Source organism: Lepidochelys kempii, chromosome 2, assembly GCF_965140265.1.
Source record: "Lepidochelys kempii isolate rLepKem1 chromosome 2, rLepKem1.hap2, whole genome shotgun sequence".
NCBI classification, from domain to species: domain Eukaryota; kingdom Metazoa; phylum Chordata; order Testudines; family Cheloniidae; genus Lepidochelys; species Lepidochelys kempii.
The window spans coordinates 162,299,130-162,318,800 of record NC_133257.1 but is presented as its reverse complement, the minus strand read 5'-3'; the positions used below and the strand labels follow the sequence as shown (position 1 = coordinate 162,318,800).

Here is a 19,671-nt window from a genome sequence, read left to right as displayed (position 1 = left end):
GGCACTGTACGTGAAAGAAAGCGTAGGATCAAACAAAGTAGAAAATCTTAAATGAACCAAACTGTACCACAGAATCTCAAAGGATAGTTAATTCCATGCTCTAATAATAAGAGTATAGCAGTAAGGATCTATTACTGACTACCCGGGCCAGATGGTGATAGGGATTGTGAAATGCTCAGGGAAGATTAGAGAGGCTATAAAAATAAAAAACTCAATACGGGATTTCAATTATCCTCATATTCACTGGATACATGTCACCTGAGAATGGGATGCAGAGATAAAGTTTCTTGACACCTTAAATGACGACTACTTGGAGCAGCTAGTCCTGAAACCCACAGGAGGAAGGACAATTCTTGATTTAATCCTAAACGGAGAACAGGATCTGGTCCAAGAGGTGAATATAGCTGGACCACTTGGTAATAGTGACCATAAAAATAATTAAATTTAACATCCTTGCGGTGGGGAAAACACCACAGCAGCCCAACAGTGTAGCATGCAATTTCAGAAAGGGGGACTACACAAAAATGAGGATGTTAAACAGAAATTAAAAAGGTACAGTTAGTGCCAAAAGTGCAAGTTGCATGGAAACTTCTTAAAGGCACCATAATAGAGGCTCAACTTAAATGTATACCCCAAATTAAAAAATATAGTAAAAACCAAAAAAAGTGCCACCGTGGTTAAACAACAAAGGAACAGAAGCAGTGAGAAACAAAAAGGCATCCTTTAAAAAGTGGAAGTTAAATCCTAGTGAGGAAAATAGAAAGGAGCATAAACTCTTGCAAATGAAGTGTAAAAATATAATTAGGAAGAGCAAAAAAGAATTTGAAGAACAGCTAGCCAAAGACTTAAAAAGAAATAGCAATTTTTTTTTTAAATATATCAGAAGCAGGAAGCCTGCTAAACAACCAGTGGGGCCACTGGACAATCGAGATGCTAAAGGAGCATTCAATGATGATACTGCGGAGAAACTAAACTAATGTTTTGCACCCACCTTCACAGCTGAGGATGAGGGAGATTCCCAAACCTGAATCATTCTTTTCAGGTGACAAATCTGAGGAACTATCCTAGATTGAGGCATCATTAGGAGATTTTAGAACAAATTGAGAAATTGAACAGCAATAAGTCACCAGATGGTATTCACCCAGAGTTCTGAAGGAACTCAAATGTGAAACTGCAGAACTACGAATTATAGTTTGTAACCTATCATTTAAATCAGATTCTGTACCAAATGACTGGAGGACAGCTAATGAGATGCCAATTTTTAAAAAGGGCTTTAGACGTGATCCCGGCAACTACAGGCTGACTTCAGTACTGGGCAAACTGGGTGAAATTATAAAAGAACAGAATTGTCAGACACATAGATGAACATAATTTGTTGGGGGAAGAGTCGACTTGGTTTTAGTAAAGGGAAATCATGCCTCACCAATCTACTTTTAATTCTTTGAGGGGGTCAACATGCATGGGGACAAGGAGAATCCAGTGATATAGTGTACTTAGATTTTCAGAAAGCCTTTGACAAGGTCCCTCACCAGAGACTCTTAAGTAAAGTAAGCTGTCATGGGATAAAAGGGAAGGTCCTCTCATGAATTGGTAACTAGTTAAAAGATAGGAAACAAAGGGTAGGCATAAATGGTCAGTTATTAGAATGGAGAGGGGTAAATAGTGGTGATCCCCAGGAATCAGTACTGGGACCGGTACTATTCACCATATTCATAAATTATCTGGAAAAAGGAGTAAACAGCGAGGTGGCAAAATTAGCAGATGATACAAGACTACTCAAGATAATTAAGTCCCAGACAGATTGTGACCAGCTACAAAAGAATCTCACAAAACTGGGTGACTAAGCAAAAAAATGGCAGATGAAATTCAATGTTGATAAATGCAAAGTAATGTACATTGGAAAACACAGTCCTAACTATACATATACAATGGGGAGGTCTAAATTAGCTGTTACCACTCAAGAAAGATCTTGGAGTCTTTGTGGATATTTCTCTGAAATAATCCACTCAATGTGCAGCAGCAGTCAAAAATGTTGGGAATCATTAAGAAAGGGACAGACTGCAAGACAGAAAATATCATATTGCCTCTATATAAATCCACAATACACCCACATCTTGAATACTGCGTGCAGATGTGGTCACCATCTCAAAAAAAGATATACTGGAATTCACAAAAGGGCAACAAAAATGATTAGGGGCATAGAATAGCTTCCATATGAGGAGAGATTAATAAGACTGGGACTTTTCAGCCTGGAAAAGAGATGGCGGGGGTGAGGGGGGAGAGACGGGACATGATAGAGGTCTAGAAAATCATTACTGGTGTGGAGAAAGTAAATAAGGAAGTGTTATTACTCCTTCTCATAAACACAAGAACTAGGGGTCACCAAATGAAATTAATAGGCAGCAGGTTTAAAACAAACAAAAGGAAGTATTTTTTCCACACAACTCAGTCAACCCATGGAACTCCTTGCCAGAGCATGTTGAGAAGACCACGACTATAAAAGGGTTCATAAAAGAACTAGGTAAGTTCATAGAGGATAGGCCTATTAATGGCTATTAGCCAGAATGGGCATGGATGGTGTCCTTAGCCTGTTTGCCAGAAGCTGGGAATGGGCATCAGGGGATGGATAACTTGATGATTACCTGTTCTGTTCATTCCCTCTGGGGCATCTGGCACTCGCCACTGTCAGAAGACAGGATACTGGACTAGATGGACATTTGGTCTGACCCAATATGGCCATTCTTATGTAGTCATTTAAAAGTTTCAATAAATAGTTCAATAGTTCTATGCAATGGCCTTGCCACAGTCGTTCATAATAAATGGAAGAAAGACTGATATTTCTTTTAAAAGGTCTGAATCATTTTTCTCTGTATGTTTGGCTAGCTAGCATGGCTTCACCTGGTTTCTTCTCTGATCCTTGCTAGTGCATTCGCTCTTGATGTGACCTACAGTCATCCAGTGCTGACCTAGTTCTTAGTACAGAGGGACTAATTAACTCAGGTGTGATGCTGACAAACCAGGTGCCAGCTCACGCAAAGGTTCCCATGTCTCCACTCCAAATACATAGCTGGAACCACTCTGGCTCACCTGTGTTAGTATTGTTAAAATAGATATTAGAATTATAAAAATGTGTTTAGACTTTACGGAATGTTTGTAAACTGCTGCATGCATTAATCTCATTTATAACATCTGTATCTCAAATTGTAAGGTAACATTTGAGCATTTGCATTGTAGTTCTCTGCAACTGTATAAATCACCAGACAGCTGAGAGGCATTAATTAGCGTGAAATGCTGGTTAACAGCAGAAGGTTTTATGTCCCTTCCCATCAAGGAAAGACAATCAACACCAGACGGACTAGTGTGGAACATAAAAAAAAGGATAAAAGACTGTTTACTCTCCCCTGCCCATGAAGATGAGTCATGCAAGTCAATTCCTTGGATCAGCTGAGCCTGCAGCTCAGATCGGAAGGGGAGGGAAGGGAATAAAATCCCCCAACAAGAAGGACCTGTATCTTTATGCTGCTTGGACTCTGGGGGCAAGAATTAGTAGCCATAAGTACTAGACCCCAGTGCCTAGTCTGGGTTAGCCATAAAGAACATACAGAGCTTTCTTATTATAGAAGCTTCTATTACTTTTTGAAACTGAGGTTTGGAACTCATGTGTGTGTATATATATGCTTACCTGCTTTAACCTTGTAAACACTTGTTTCCTTTCCCTATATAATAAATCTTTAGACAGTTACATGGAATTGTCTACAATCCTGGTCACTGATGTGAGAGCTAAAGCGCAGTTGACCTGGGGTAAGTGATCAGTCCTTTGGGACTGAGAGTAACCTGAATATTGCTATGATCCTTGGTGTAAGAAACCATCTATCACAAAGTCAGGCTTACCTGGGTGGTAAGACAGATCGGAGTACCCAAGGGGATTGTCTGACTCCATGTTAAAGCTGTTATAGTGCTTGAGGAGTGAACATTTGACAACTGGTTAGTGGAATCAAGGTAGTTAAATATAAAGTTAGTTTACCTGTGCCACAACTAGTCAAAACGTTTGACAGAACGTTTTTATCAGAGGAAGTTACTTAGTCAAAACTGAGATGTCCCATGGGAACATGGTAATTTCAATTAAATAGTTTTTAAAAACCTTGTAAGAACAGAATGCTCTGATTTTTAAGGACTTTTCATTTTGAAATTATACATATTTTAATGTAATTTTTTTACTTTTTCATTTTAGCTTTATATTTAAATGTGCGCTTACATGTTACAAAACTAAGAATTACAAAATAACATGACAAATGAAGATGGAAAGTGTATGTGAAGGACATGGAATTACTATGTAATCTAAGAATAGAGTAATGTAATGATTTTATGAATACTGTATTGTGACTTGGTCAGTGACGGCAACGTCCACAAAATGTCTCGCAGCCCGCAATCAGCTTACCCTCATGGGCCGCAGGTTGCCAACCACTGATCTAAAGGAATCCCATTGTGTGTTTCTTGGAAAGTTTGAGGTTCCAATTACCTTGTAACTTCTTGTACTAGTACACTCTATTATAAGACTGGGTTTCAATCTGAAATAGGCTTGCCTGCACATTTAGTACAGAGAAAGCTTCATCAGTAAACAAGAAAGCTAATATTTAAGTATGCCACCAACTGAAATTTGGGGACTACATTTGCATCCTACCTAGACTCCAACAGTAAGAGACATACAAATTCATTGACTAGAAAACATTTTGAAAAGTAGTTCTGATCAAGCAAGTTTTTCTGCAGGAATGTAGTGGAATTTGCTTTTGTGCATGATTGTTCTCTCTTCTTTTGTCCTATGTTATTTCTCAGTTTAATACTTTAATTCCCAGATGTCCATATTGTTCCATGCAATGGCAGAGTCATATTGAATCTCTGGACCATAATCACTACTCAGACTTTAGCCCTACTACTTCATTGCCTTTTTGTTTCATTTTCATACTTTCCTTCAATTCAGCTAATATTCTCACTCTGAGATTAGATTCAGTTGCTCTAGTGATGGTCTTCAAAGCTCACGTTGATTTCCTCTGTAGCTATTCACCTGCTTAATGTGTCATCCTTTGCATTCACTATCCTCTACCTAATGAGCAATCTCTGGCACTGCTGCAACGTTCCCAAGTTATGGAAATAATCTTCACTGGTTATATAAATGAAGGTAACAGATGACAGGACAGTCAAACAATCGGTTAATGAATATTACTTACACACACACACACAGAGGTCTTCTCGAACGCTTTCATATGCATATGGACACACTTAATATTGGAGAAAATCCTTCACCAGATGGCAGGTTTTTTATTTTAGGTTTATATTTAGCATTTTATTTTATATTCATCAATTACAATACTAATCACCAATTCTTAAGGATACAATTATGTCATCATGGTCACCACTGTCACATAACTGTGAATTTTGCCATTTATATGGACCCTGCTGCCACACATTATCAGTGTGTTAGTTAGCTTTGATCTAGTCCTGTTTCAAACAGAACTATATCAAAGCTAACTAACTGTTAATGAATGGCAGCAAGGTCCTCAAGGTCACTGTGACCACAGCATGAAACCTTTTTTTTTTTTTTAAAACTGTGATTGATATAAATTATGCATAACTTTATCCTGACAATACTATATCATATCAAACATTTTAATTAAATGTTAGTATTTAATATTAATATTTAAAAATTAAATCAGAATTTTAAAGAAACAAACTAAATAAAAATATTAAAGTCAAAATCTAAATGAAACTTTTCAATTTTTCTGTAAGGTTTTGGCTGAGCCAAAACTGAATTTTCGAAATCGAAATATTTTTCTGATTTGGAATGTCATTTTTTTGGGGGGCGGTGGAGGCAAGAAGAGGAATCACATTTGTCTGTGGAATGAAAATGTCAAGTTTCAACCAGTTCAAACCTATGCACACGGGTGTTTATATCTGAGTTATTTAGGTTTTTAGGGCAGAAAGCTGTCTGTGTTCATTTGATCAGGTGATGCATATAAAAAAATCTTACATGCTCCAAAACAGTGGTTCTCAAACTTTTTTCCACCAAGGACCCCGTTAGCATCTGATTAAATGACCCAGACTTCCTTCATTTCTGGTTCTACTAGAATCCTAGCAGCATGACCTCATGAATGGTGCATCATGCTGTATGGAACAAAATGGCAACCTTCATGTGGCAAAGTGCCAGAACGCCATTCCAATGTGTCCTGGACCCGCTTCCAGGGTCAGACCCCGGCATAACCCACGGTGCACTCCCATGATCCAGGACCTCACTACGGGGACCACTACTGCAGGGGTTTGTGAATGCCCTAGAAAGCAAAGTGTACTACAGATTGCACAGAATTTGAAATTAACAGGTTGGTGCCCCCCCCCTTTTTTTTTTTTTAAAGATAGCCAGAACTGTTGTGTCCTTTATAATGTTAATAGTAGAGTACAATGAGTGGGTAGGTGGGCTTTTACCATATATTCAGTGTGGAATGTTCCAGATAAAAACCAATGTGGGCATCGTTTCATTACTACGATTTTTCAAATATTACTTGTCCTTGCTATTTTTCCTTGCTAAACCTATGTCAAGTCTGAATTTCTTAAAGCAGTAAGTCATGAAGCCATGTAGACAGCATCTGAAAACCAGCAACACCACCACTGTATTACCTCTTTCACTGGCATCATCTACAAGTACAATTTCTTCCAGCAAGTGTCGGGGCGACCGATTTATCACACTATGGACAGTTCGTAAAAGTGTACTCCAAGCCTCATTGTGAAACACAATGACAACACTTGTTGTAGGAAGGTTGTCTGGATACACCTTTGTTTTACACCTATGGACAGAAAGGTAAAACGAACAGGTTCATTTATAAGTCAACAGTTTTTATAACAATTTTAAAATATAATTTCTGGGTTATAACATTAAGAATACTCCTATAGTAGGATTTAAAACGTGAAAAAGACCAAGAGTTTGCCGATTTAAAATATCAAATATATATATCTGCACCATAACATGTCTCTTTGTGTGTTCCAGTTTCTGGCTCTTTTTAACATACACTGGTGTAAAGGGTTAAGAAAAGCGTTTGTCACTATATTATGCTGAATTGTTCAAACCCATAGTAGAGAGGCAGGGAAAGGATGGAGGGCTGAATGGCTCAGTGGATTAAGTAATGGAACAGCAAGCTTTTCATTTTCAGTGCATGTCTTGCTCCCTTCTCTGGTCAGCAGTGACCAGATGTTACCATTTGATGGCTGTTCAGTCACGTGCAGTACATAAATTCAGTTGGTGAGAACAGGATAAAGAAGTGGCATCCTTGTTAACACCATAGGCAAACACACAAGATATGCATTGAAACTACTGTCTCATTTCTTGTACTTCCTTGTATACCTGTTTTGTGAATAAGGAGGCTCAATCTTCCAAGGGTGCCACCTCTGATAACATTAAATTCGACTCGCTTTAAGAAAAAAACTTAGTTAAGCAAAAGCTATACAGGCTAGGAAGTGAACAGTTTTACAACAGAAAAAAAATCAGAAAAATTAAAAGTATATTTGCAAAAAAGTAATTCGTTTGGAATACTGTATGGCTGGAAGAAAAAATAATTTATTATAACTAGCATTATATATTTAGCATTATACTACTTTAGTAGTTCTTGACATGAAAAATGTAAGATTTTAAAATAACTTACATTAATTTTATAGGGTAATCATGTATTGAACTTTATTGTCGCTTTTCTAAATAAAGCAAGATTATGGTCATACAACCTTTTATTATGAAAATTTTAAGTATTTTCAGACTCATATGCGAACTACTGTACTATAAGATTTTAGTTCTGTCAGCTTTGGAGAATCAACAAAGCAATGTAGAAACATGAAATCAAAATCAGAAAAGGACAAGGAATGGAGCTTCATTTTTAACAGTAGAGCTGTTTTCTTGAATTCCAAATTGAGTGATCAAATGAACTGCAACAGAATTCATGATAGGCAGTACTGAGGCATACCACTCCAGAAGGAATGCCAAGAAGGATGCTGCCTTAGGAAGCTTTATGCCTTGCAACAGCCTTCAGGGAACTGTGAGGAGCATGCAGTATGTCTCCTCCAACCTTAGGGGGAGGGGGCTAGCTTTACTGGCCAGTGTAAAGGGATAGGGCATTGGTCTGCATCCTCCTCCCACCCCTGCCCTTCAATTTGCAGATGGGTCACTAAAGGCACTAGTCAAAACTAGTTCTCATACTCTGAACATAAGTACAACATTTGTGCCTGAACTTTCTGAGTGGGAGTGGGGTGGTTCCTCCAACTGAAAGGAGAACCCAAAGTCTGGAGGCATACAAGCTCCAACATACCTTACTGAGGGTGAGCTGAGCCTAAAGAGCAACCTTGTCTGACTCCCCGCCCCACTCCCCAAAACAATGAATGGAGCCCAAGGGAATCCAAGCCACACCACTAAATAGCTTCTGTGGAAGGATGTCTTATTTTGGCATTTCAAACAGGTGGTTCTTAGAAGAATAGCCATTTGTTTTCCAATTCAAGCCCTGCACACCCCATCTTGCATATGGGCCAGGCACAATCTGGCTTTATCATACATTTCTCTGTAAGATTAAGTCTGAACAAAGTTACCCGCCATGTAGGAATGAATGTTACAAAATCTCTGGAAGAAAACATTATAGCCATATGATGAAACAGTTATTTACCTTATTGAGTTTCTTTGAGATATGCTGTCTATATATATATTTTCCATGGATGGTACACATGAACCAGTGCACTCAATTTTGGATTTTTTTTGGACCAGGAGTGCCCGTGCACCCTGAATGTCCCTGTGCTCCCAACAAAGGCAAAGGCAACCCCAACCAGCCTTTAATTCCTTCACCAATACTGAATCCAGCTATTATAAGACACTATTAGTGGGAAAGGACAACAGCTTGTGGACAGCACATCTCAAAGAACCAAAATTAGTGTTCTTCTTTGAGTGCTTGTTCACATATATTCCACTGATGGGGACTCTCAGTGATCAAACTTTATGGAGGTGGGTGCTGGGAGTCTAAATGACTATAAAATGGCCCTCCTAAAATGAACATCATACTGTGATGTTCAATGGAATGAAGTGTGTAAAACCCATGTTCTGAACTCTAAATGGCTACCCTATATATGTCTGCTACAAACACATTCCTCAAAGACACAACAGAGGCTTTTGGGCCTTGGAGTGAGATGAGTGTCTTTCTGGAAGGGCTACTTAAGCTAAATATTAGCAAAGTTTACTACAACTAATAACCCAATTAGACAGTCCTTGAGTGGAAATATGTTGACCTTTCCCTCTTTCTTCAGAAAATACAAATAATCTAGGAAATACCCTAACAGCCTAATCCTATCATGAATGACAGGGCCCTATGCACATCTAAGTATTTTCCATTATGAGCATATAGTGCTGGTTAAGTTCTACTTTTAATAAGGGTATTTTGACTTCCGATGAGCAACTTCCCTCTAACACGGACAATCATCCAATATCCATACTATAAAGTGAATCTGGATCTTATAAATATTAGAACCAGAGGCAGAATTTGGCCTTCCTTCTGGGATAGCAAAGACAGCCAAATAGGCAGTTGGATCGGGTCTGAAATGAGAGGTTCATCGGGTATGAAAACCAAGACTGCCTTTACCTAGGCTGGAGCCAGCATTATCTTTGCTGAGTTTTGTTTGATCATGCTGATTACCCTTGGGATTAGGAGAACTGGATGATAAATGCATGTGTAAGGCTGTAAGAAAATCACGGGCTGTGATTTTGTTGAGGAAACTACAAATCGTTGCAACTTTAAGTGGCATTGTGACTTGGCACATGGTGTCACAATACCACTCAAATTTGGCAGAGCCACCTCTTTGTCATGACTTGGTGGGGGCTGTGGCAAATGCAGAGGATGGGACTAGTTTCCCCATAGCATTCACCCCTTCACTGCCCCAGCTACATATTGAGCGCCACTGTCTGCACTCAAGCCCTTCTGGTGCTTGCCTTGAACTTTGCGCAGGTGAAGGTCTACCTGCACCTGGTGGTGTGGGTCAGGCCTGCCAAGCAGCAGTGTCTCTTACACAATTTCAAAGGACTTTGCTTTTCACAGCCATTCGTCTGCACTGAAGGACAGGCTTGGGGAGGCCCCGGTGAACAGGGCTTGGTGGGCACTAGGGTTTGTCTCCCCTGCAGGATACAGGGCTGGGAAGGCTTCTAGAGGTCTCTGATCTGGGGCTCGCTCTGGGGTGCACGAGTTTGGGCTCCCACACCACACACTGCGCATGGAGGAACAGGGGGAGATACTAGTCATCTAGTCAGTAATGAAACAAATGTTTAGGTCCTGGGGCTTTGACTTCAGCTTCTGAACAACAAAATCAACTTTCTTACAGCCTTATACATGAGAGCTGATGACCAGGGATCAAGAACAACCCTAATACGGACCTGTGATCTTGATCCCCTGCTGAAGAAGTCTTGAAACTTTCTGTTGTTCAATATTGCTAATATCTATGGAGCACTGACCCCAATAAGTATTTCTTGAATGACAATGTCCATTACCGACAAATCATGATTGCTTGTAAATTGTCTGCTGAGGCAAGCAAGCAGAACATTCTGAAGACCTGTAAGCAGAGAGCCACTAGATTTAAGTTGTGACCAATACACTTGTTCCACAGCCCTACTGCTTCCTGACAGAGGAGTGGATCTTGCTCCTCTGTGTCTGTTAGTAAAACATTGTTGCTTGTTAATATATGGACAGATGACCCTTTAAGAACTGGAAAAAATGGAGCACAAGCACAGTGAGTTGCACTCTGCTCCAGAATGTGTGTGTGTGTAATTGGGCCCCTTGGAAAGATCAGAGACCTTGAACCTAAGCGGCCCAGGTGAACCCCCACCCCATGTTGGAGGCATCTGTTTTAAGAGTTTTGAATGGTAGGCATGGAGAAAAGGAAACTCCTCTGGAAGATTTATTGAGATACTTCCACCAATTTACATGACTACTTCCAGGGGGACCTGCACTCTCTTGTCTAGGTGATGTCTGATGGGCTGATACTTACTTCAACCATCCTTGTATGCAGCAAAGGTGAAGGCTAGCATGCTGACTTATGTAGGTGCAGGACACTATGTGACCTGCCTGTGACTTTTAGGGTTAGGGTAATGGCAGTTGACCCCAAATTATCTTTTAGAGGTTTAAATTATAGCTCTTGATTCCAGAAAATGTGAGGAAGTGGTCTTTACTATTGTTAAAGGCTGAGAAGGAATACTCCAACTGTTGGAGCTGACTGGCAGGATTGGTAGACATACCCGCAATGCGACTTCTCACCAGTACTTAAATGACTTTTGAAAATGGAGACTTATGCGTTGCAATGCTGAGATCAGTAATTCCCTTAAAAATCTAGGCTTTATAGCACTTAAATGAAACATTTCAAGATTTTCTAGACATCTGAGGAGCTAAAAGCAATGAAAATGTCTAAACTTAACTTTCATCATAATTACAAAGATTAATTACACAAGATCTCCATATATCATAATACTCTATCAGCAACATTTACACCAATCATTATAGTGCAGTAAATATTAAATAAACCAACCAGTCTAAACCTGCTGACATTTCAAAGTTTCCCTTCAGGCTACAGGTTTTCAGGCCCTCTTATTTGTGAAGAAAGTCCTTAGTATATGGGGCTTTCCTGTTTTACTGGCTGCCCTTCACCATTCTCCCGAGAAGGGCAGCCAATCAAAGCTGCTGCACATGCTAAATTAGACTTTTTGGATGAAACTAAGGTTATAGCACTCCTGTATCTGCAGCTAGCAGGGGAGAAGCTGTTCCTGATGACTCTACAGTTCCTATTGTGGTTCCCAGCACTGCCCTCACCTGAGGTCTACGAGCAAATGAAGATCCTCCCCTATTTGGTTCTACCCCACAGGCTTGGGTGATGAATGTTGAGCATCCTCCTCCCTGACCTGTTTTGCTCTCTCAGGGCTGGAAGGCATTTGAAAAGCTCCTTGGCACTACTTTCCCCCAAAACTTGCGAAAGGTGGAGGTGGTATGAGGAACTGTTTTACAGTGAAACCGGGCTAGAATTTTTGTTTTTTTAACAATAAAATTAGTGGTTTTTGGTGTGAAATTCTTTTGGAATGAAATGTTAACACTCACAGGGAGGAGAGAGAATGAAATACGAAGATCTCTACTTTCCTTTTTGCCCCTCTCTGTAACTTTAGGTATATTTATGCAAACTTATGTAAATGTTTGCAAACCAGTATCTACTGTTTTAAGACTATTAGAAGATATGCACTTCTCACACACAAACAGAAGGGGGGTGAAGGGGGATGATAGAGGACTTTATGCCATTAAAAATCTAATAACCATGACCAGACCATTAACCCCCTCAAACTATAACATGACTGTCATTATACAAGGATGAAATTACAAGTTGTGTCTATAGTTTGTTACACCATTACTTCAGAGCATCATTACTTTCTGTGTATGTACATCACCCAGCACAATGGGAATTTTATTAATATAAATATTACTAATAAAATAGCTATAGATGTTAGTAGAAATGTTCAGATGAACGTTTATAACTTTAACCACAGCTCTTAAAACACAAAGGTACTTGCCATCATTACGAATTAAGTCTATAGAAGGTATTTTAAAAATATAATTATATTGTTCTTTTATTTAGATCGTGTCTGTTCTCTGATTTTAATATCAGAATGGCACATCTGTAGGGTTGGACATTTGGCCAGTCCAAATATAACTGGCCAAGTGACTGGACAAATATAGTCCAACAAGGTCAAAAATGGTCACATACTTTAAAGTACTACTTAATCAGAACAAGAATGAAAGAGTAAGACTTTATGGTCTTCAAAAAGATTAGCCTTAAAGATAGAAATTTATGTCTAATTACAAGAAGTTATCTAGCTGACTGACTAACTCAGAAAAAAGTGAAACAATGACATTTCGTAGCAATATTAGGTTAGCATTTAAATGTGAATGTTATTCAAGACTGAGTAGTTACAAAAGAATTAACAGAAATAAAACACATGGCATTTAAAGGACTTTCTTTATAGTTGCTCTTATGCTAGATAGACAGCAGGCCAAGTCTTCGAGCATCTTGCTTTTAGTTTGTTTTTCTTTAAATCAGCTTTAACTGCTTTATCTATATCGCTTATCAAATTCATCATCATCTTCCTCTTCATCTGATGAACCCTGAGTCAACTCTTATCTGCCCTTTTCTTCTGTAACCTTAAATTGTAACAGTCACCAGCTTTCCAGCAGTGGAGCTCTTCAATCTATTTCTGGTGTTTGGATAGATGATTCCCCAAACCAGCCAGTTTCATTCCACAAATGCAGAAGTACGCAGAAGTATTAAAATAATTTCTGCCATTGTTGCTAGAGTGCAAGGATGACAAGTTTTTCCACCCTGACGAAGGAGCAAGCTATTTTCAGTCAACTGCTGGGATTGCACTTGATTTTTTTTTAAACCATTGCACAGGCTACGTCTTGCTTTATAATTTGATACCTCTGTCAGAATTGTTTGTTTGTATATCCTCTAAAATTTGCAATAGCCACTATGAGATCACAAGCTGAATCAAAGTCATCATAAGAAAATTCTTGCCCCTAGAAGAGTGGATCAGGAAGGTAGGCAGCATTTGTGCACAAGTGATCACTTGATTATTTTGTCTATTATCTTTTTCTCTTCAGCTTTTTTAAATGGACTGCATTCAGTATACTCACAAATATATTTCTTAACATTCTGGAACTAGTTCTTGACATTAGACAGTGTAGAACTATCACTTTCCATATTCTGAATGGACTGAGCTACGGCTTCAAACAGTGAAATGAATTTTTAGTTTCATACCCAAAAGATATCAAGAATGTCAGTGTGGGTTACTTGGGGGCCACCCTTTCTTCAGCAGCAGCTGATTAAAGAGGCTTCTTGCATATCCAAAAATCTTTGAGACATTTAATAGACGCCCATTGCGTACAGTAAGTTTTACTCAGTAAGATGAAACTAAGTGCTCTACTAAACTTAGCTGAAAAATGGCTGTTGCTACTTGTTTTCTTTTGAAAATGCTTTTCACTTTTGACACTTGATGAGAAAGCTGTCAGATCTTCAAAATCACCAATGTAAAGCTGATTGTATGGGCAGCACATCCATAACAGTGTGGATATGGATACTTGTTTATCAACACCCAAGCAGCTTTCATATTATGATGGTCACAACCAAAATAGCCTTCCATGGACCCAATTCACTGATTATATTTGTAAACTGGTTAGCAATATACCGGGCTGTGTGGTGATGTTCAGTTGTGCACTGGAATGAATACTAGACTGGCTGTGAAGCTGTACCCTGAAGTTAACACCACCCTGATTGTGCTCCATCCAACACTAAATACACGCGAGGAGCCTGCACAGTAATACCACCAACTCTACTGCTAAGTCGAATCTGGATAAGGCCTTATCCCAGCTGGCTGCTGCACCTGACAAAATGGCTAAAGTAGAAGCCCAGATTAACGTACAAGCCAGTGAGGCCCTTGTAAAAGACCTGGAGTAATTAGTGGATTCTGTTGTCGATGTGCAGAAGCTATGGACTGAGACTGGACCCGGCTTCCCCTCCCCCACCCATTTGTACAGATGGCGTGAGACAGATTGATGCTGATATATCGCTTTGATCAATTAAAGAAAACAAAAGCCCCCGCCTCCCAACCAAAAAACCAACTTTTTACATCAGCCATTTCACATTCAGATTTCCCACAAGTAGTTTCCTATTTGGTACTTAATAAACAATGCAATTTATGAAAAATTTCCAGCATATAAGGATTTTTGACAATATGAAATGGTGTACTGATGCCATAAATATATCTAGCAAATGTCTGGTCAATTTTGTTTTCCTGGTCATGGGATATTCTATCCAAAAACTTCTTAATGCCACTTTGATGAACATCTGAAGACTTTCCAGAAGTAGAAGTTTTTGTTGCTAAATCAGATGGAGTAGCAAAATTCTTAAATGAAGTAATGGGATTAGCTTCACTTTCACTGTCACTCATATCACTGTCTTCATCAAAAACTCCATGCTTTGTGGTGATGCTGCCGCCGAAGATTAAGTGGAAAAAACGCACAGAAGAAAAATTTTGATGCTTACCAACTTTCCTTTTTAGCTTTTTGACTGAAATAATCTCTCTTTGCCAATAGCTGGACACCAAAAAAATTCAACAAATATTTCTCCATTCTATCTACATGAATCACCTACTCACAAGAACAGGTGGACATACTCAAAGAACTTGCACTTAGTGTTAAAAGTTAGCCATGTTCATGTCTAATAAAAAAAAGTTTCCACACATGATTGTCTTTTCTCAAATCAGCATAATTTATTATGTCTGGTTATGTCTCACTACTTCTAGAATGCTCTCTAGATTATGAAAAAAGAAAAGGAGTACTTATGAAGTATCTCTTATATTTCAATAAGTCAACCAACCAGTAGCCATTCAGTTCTATTTTTAACTCCTGATCCTCCAGAATATTCCAGCCTTGTATTTGGGCATACTGCACCCTTCCTCCCAGAACCTTTACAGAATCACAAATCACACAAGCGTGGGGGTGAGGGGGCACAGGCACAGCCCTCCTCCCTGCAGCAAAACATAACGGACTCATAAGCCATAGCAGGAGGGAAGAAAGGGACAGCAAGGGAAAAGGGAAGGGCCTCTGAAGAGATATGATGTCAACCCCTCTCATTAGCAAAGAACGTTTTATATTATCTGGAAGCTTTGGCTAAGGATGTGTGTGTGTAATGTTTGGGGGGTGAGGGACTATGAAGGGGATTTTTATTGAGGGCAGTTTATTTACATGCGGGGGGGGGAGTTATTTACATAGGCATTTAAGATGGGTTGTTTACTTTGTTGAAGGTTGAGGGAGAAGTTAGGGGGTTAATAGCCTTGATAGTTTTGTTTGTTAAGGGAGAGGCTTAATAGCTGCACACCTTTTTCTCTGTGTTGGGGGGAAAGATGTAATGACTGAACCCTCTTTTCCCTCCCTACGGAGTTAATGTATGTTGATGTCTGGTCAGTTTAGATTGTCGGCTCTGAGGAAGGGACCGCAGTCTTAATTTTTATGTCCTTTGTAAGCCATCATGTACATCTTTGGCCTAGTATACAAATAAAGAGACAACACTTCGCCCTAGAAAATTCCAGCTAATCAAGATGCTCAGTTTTCAAATAGTTTAACCTTTTCCCTAATAGGTTAGCTTGTAGTAAAATGAGTGATCAACACTTATGTAGACTTGTGAACACATGGCATCACGAGGCTATCAAAAAGTTAGGCCGCCTCCCACATCAGCACATTCTTACTGGAATATCTGATTGTGGTCAAACAGGCAGTCAATTGACCAGCTTGCCAAGCCTACATTTCAGCTCCAATATAGTTTAAAGAGGGCCCCAAATGACTGCTGGAGATGAAAGTTTTACATTATGTGTCAAGCCCTTTCCTTGCAGGAGTGGCCCTCAACCTATGAGCTTCTAGCTAAAGCGGTTCAGTATCATTACTTAGATTGCTACAGCTCCCAAAACATGCACTTTTAAAATGCAAATAGACTCTTCCAGCCACTTTGATCTAAAAAAAGACGAAGGATAGGTAAGAGGGTTGCAATATACAAAGCAATCAGGGTGAACAGTCTTATTAGTTACAAGTTTATTGATATACAGATTTTATTTTAATATTAAACACACTAAGGTTCCCTCTCTCCCATCAAATAAGCTTCTCATCTTCTCCCACACAGAAATCTCCAGCTTCAATTTAACAGCCCTTACACTTCATCCTCCCAACATTTGATCTCTTGTCCCCAGACAAAAAAGGAAGTAGATGATAGTCAACCAAATTTCTTGCATACATCACAGAAAGAGGCTTTCAAGAGTGGATGTATATGAAAGAGTGAAGACTGTGTGAACCAGTTTAAGAAGGGCATTCTATCAATTGAGGAATAGCCCACAAGAAACCATAGACACTGCTGCAGAAGAAAATGTTCAAAATGAGCAACAAGGCTGGCATTACTGGCACAGTCAAGAAGAAGGGAGGTGATTAGACAGGGTGAGACTTAGAGGACAAGAAAATTACATGTGGTCTTGAAGGGGATGAGAAGCTTGAACTTGTGCATCAGAGAAGTGGGAGCCAGTGGAAGAATTCAAAAAAAGGCATGACAATCAGAGTGGGAGACAAGAAATGTAACCTTACTTGGACTAAAAAAATAATCTAGACAAGCTTCTGAGAGTCACAAACTCTTTATCAAGCCATTGAAAACAGTGCAAGATAAAGCAGCATAGTAGTGAGTTGTTAATTTAGACCTTATTTAAATTATGAGATTCTGCAGATCAAAGCAGAATTATGTATCTAAGAAAAAAGGGTACCTGTGTGAATTGAAGTTCATTCTCAATAGCTCTGTCTGGATTGCAAAGCTATTAAAAAGAAAAGGAGTACTTGTGGCACCTTAGAGACTAACCAATTTATTTGAGCATGAGCTTTCATTTCATTTCATTTGATGCATCCGATGAAGTGAGCTGTAGCTCACGAAAGCTCATGCTCAAATAAACTGGTTAGTCTCTAAGGTGCCACAAGTCCTCCTTTTCTTTTTGCGAATACAGACTAACACGGCTGTTACTCAAAGCTATTAAACTAGAGGAATTTTTAAGCCACTGAATCTAAGGTCCGATTTAACAGAATTAAATCACTGCATCTATTGCTCAGCCTTGTTTGGTTTCCAGGTCATGATGGATAGTTATTCTTTTACCATTTTAATTTCTCAGTATCATAAAAAAGGACTAACATTTGTATCATTTCAACATTAGTCATCTGGACCAACAATTGCTAATTTTACACTAAAATCAAACTTTAAAACATTCAGGAAAATACAAAATGTTTAAGCATTAATCTGAATCAGTTTACTAACAATTCCTGCAAGCAATACCATCTCAAATACTACTCCAATAAGGCACCTATAGGCTAATCTCACTGCAGCACATCACTTGGCATTTAGAGATTCCAGAGGCATTTATAATTAGTTCTTTGAATTGAGGTGTGTATTGTATTCACTGTTCAATTTAATCTAAGCATCATTCTTAAAACCAAAGAGTGTGCGCGCTATATAGAATATTACAGAAATATTTGCTTATTATACATTAGTTTAGTATAGTTTGCTACAGTTTGTTTCATGGCTTTAAAAACCATGGAAAAAACATTTCTGCAGGTAATACTGTGGAGAGATGAATTTATTGACAAGTCTTGCATGCCTTCTCAACAGGTCTGTTTTACATTCTGTTGTGAATTACATACAGAAAAGGATGTTAAAATGCTGCTATTGAGGTTGGGATCCTGTTGAAATAACTGTATGTGAACAAGTAACAACGTACTCTCATAATATATACGCAGAAGGGAACAGGGATAACACTGAACCACCTTTATTCTACAATTTCCAAACATTTGAGTACTGAACTTTCCAAATTTAATATATTTAACATGTAGGGGGTTTGTATGTTGTTTCCTAATGTTTTGAAAAAGGAACACACAAATTCTATTATGTGAAACCTTAATATTGTCATCTGTATCAGCAGATTTTAAATCCTGGAATTTAATTATTGCAGGACAGACCTCTACTTGTTGAGCTAGAGGATTAACTATATTAGCGACCAGCAGGAGTAAACTGTTATCCCCTGAAGACCAGCCACTAGAGGACGACATGTAACCTGAGAATAATGGTTTATACAGGCATGAGTTAGCCCCATTTTACACAGTCATAGACAAGCATGAAGATTTAGCAGATTGAGAGGCAGTACAGCTAAAAAACAAAATTGGGTCTGCCAAATTTGAGATCTGGGTTCTTTTCCCTGATTCTGTAACCTTTCAGTTGGGGATGAGGTCAATACAGAGTTATTTAGGGCACAGAATTATTAATGGAAGTTAGAAGCTTTGAGTATGGAGTTCAACGTCTCCTGGTATACAGCCCAGTGCATGTTCTCCCAGACCAAAAGATATTTTGATGGGTAAAAACAAGAGAAGGGAACAAGAGCATGCATTCAGTATCCCTCTCAATTCAGAAATTTAGTTATATGGCATGCTAGAGCAGGTTGTTGAAGTGATACATGTTGAAATTCTAAAAGGATGCCAATAGATTCTTAGCAGCAAGCTTCATGGAAGCAACAGTAAGCAAAACAGAGACAGGAAATGATGATTTAGAAGCTTATGAATTAACACAGTTCTAAAGAATTTACATGAGGACAGTAACAGTTACTTCCCTAACCCCAGGATTATCCCCTGGCCAAATTTCAATGATGGTACTAGAGCTCCTCCCGAATAATGGAATGTTTTAGGCAGCACATCCCCTATTAAAATGCTGTTTATATTAGTGAAAAAAATTACAAAATTGAAAAACCTTTGGTATGGAAATATAATGGAGCTTAGTTGGGATACAGATTACAGTATCCTTACATTTGCAATAAAGTAATTATTTTCCACTGTCCATGAAGTTAAGAGCTCAATTTAAGTATGATTGCTATAGAAGAAAATCTTATTCTTAACTTGAAAATGTGTGTTAAATTCTGGTTTAATCTTTCCTGGATATTGACAGACTCTTGAAACTTTTACAGACAAGTCCATTATTTAACAATAACCTTGACACTAACTCTGTATTCAGAAA

General features: G+C 38.7%; 1 protein-coding gene across 11 annotated transcripts in view; it reads right to left on the bottom strand.

The window, feature by feature from the left end:
- The window catches only part of GALNT1 (polypeptide N-acetylgalactosaminyltransferase 1), a 193,818-nt gene that overhangs the window by 74,191 nt on the left and 99,956 nt on the right, over positions 1 to 19,671 (bottom strand). For all 11 annotated transcript variants that reach the window (XM_073332672.1, XM_073332679.1, XM_073332671.1 and 8 more), the window contains one exon: positions 6,667 to 6,833. In XM_073332672.1, the coding sequence (XP_073188773.1) occupies positions 6,667 to 6,833 (167 nt within the window). The remainder of the gene's footprint in view (positions 1 to 6,666; positions 6,834 to 19,671) is intronic.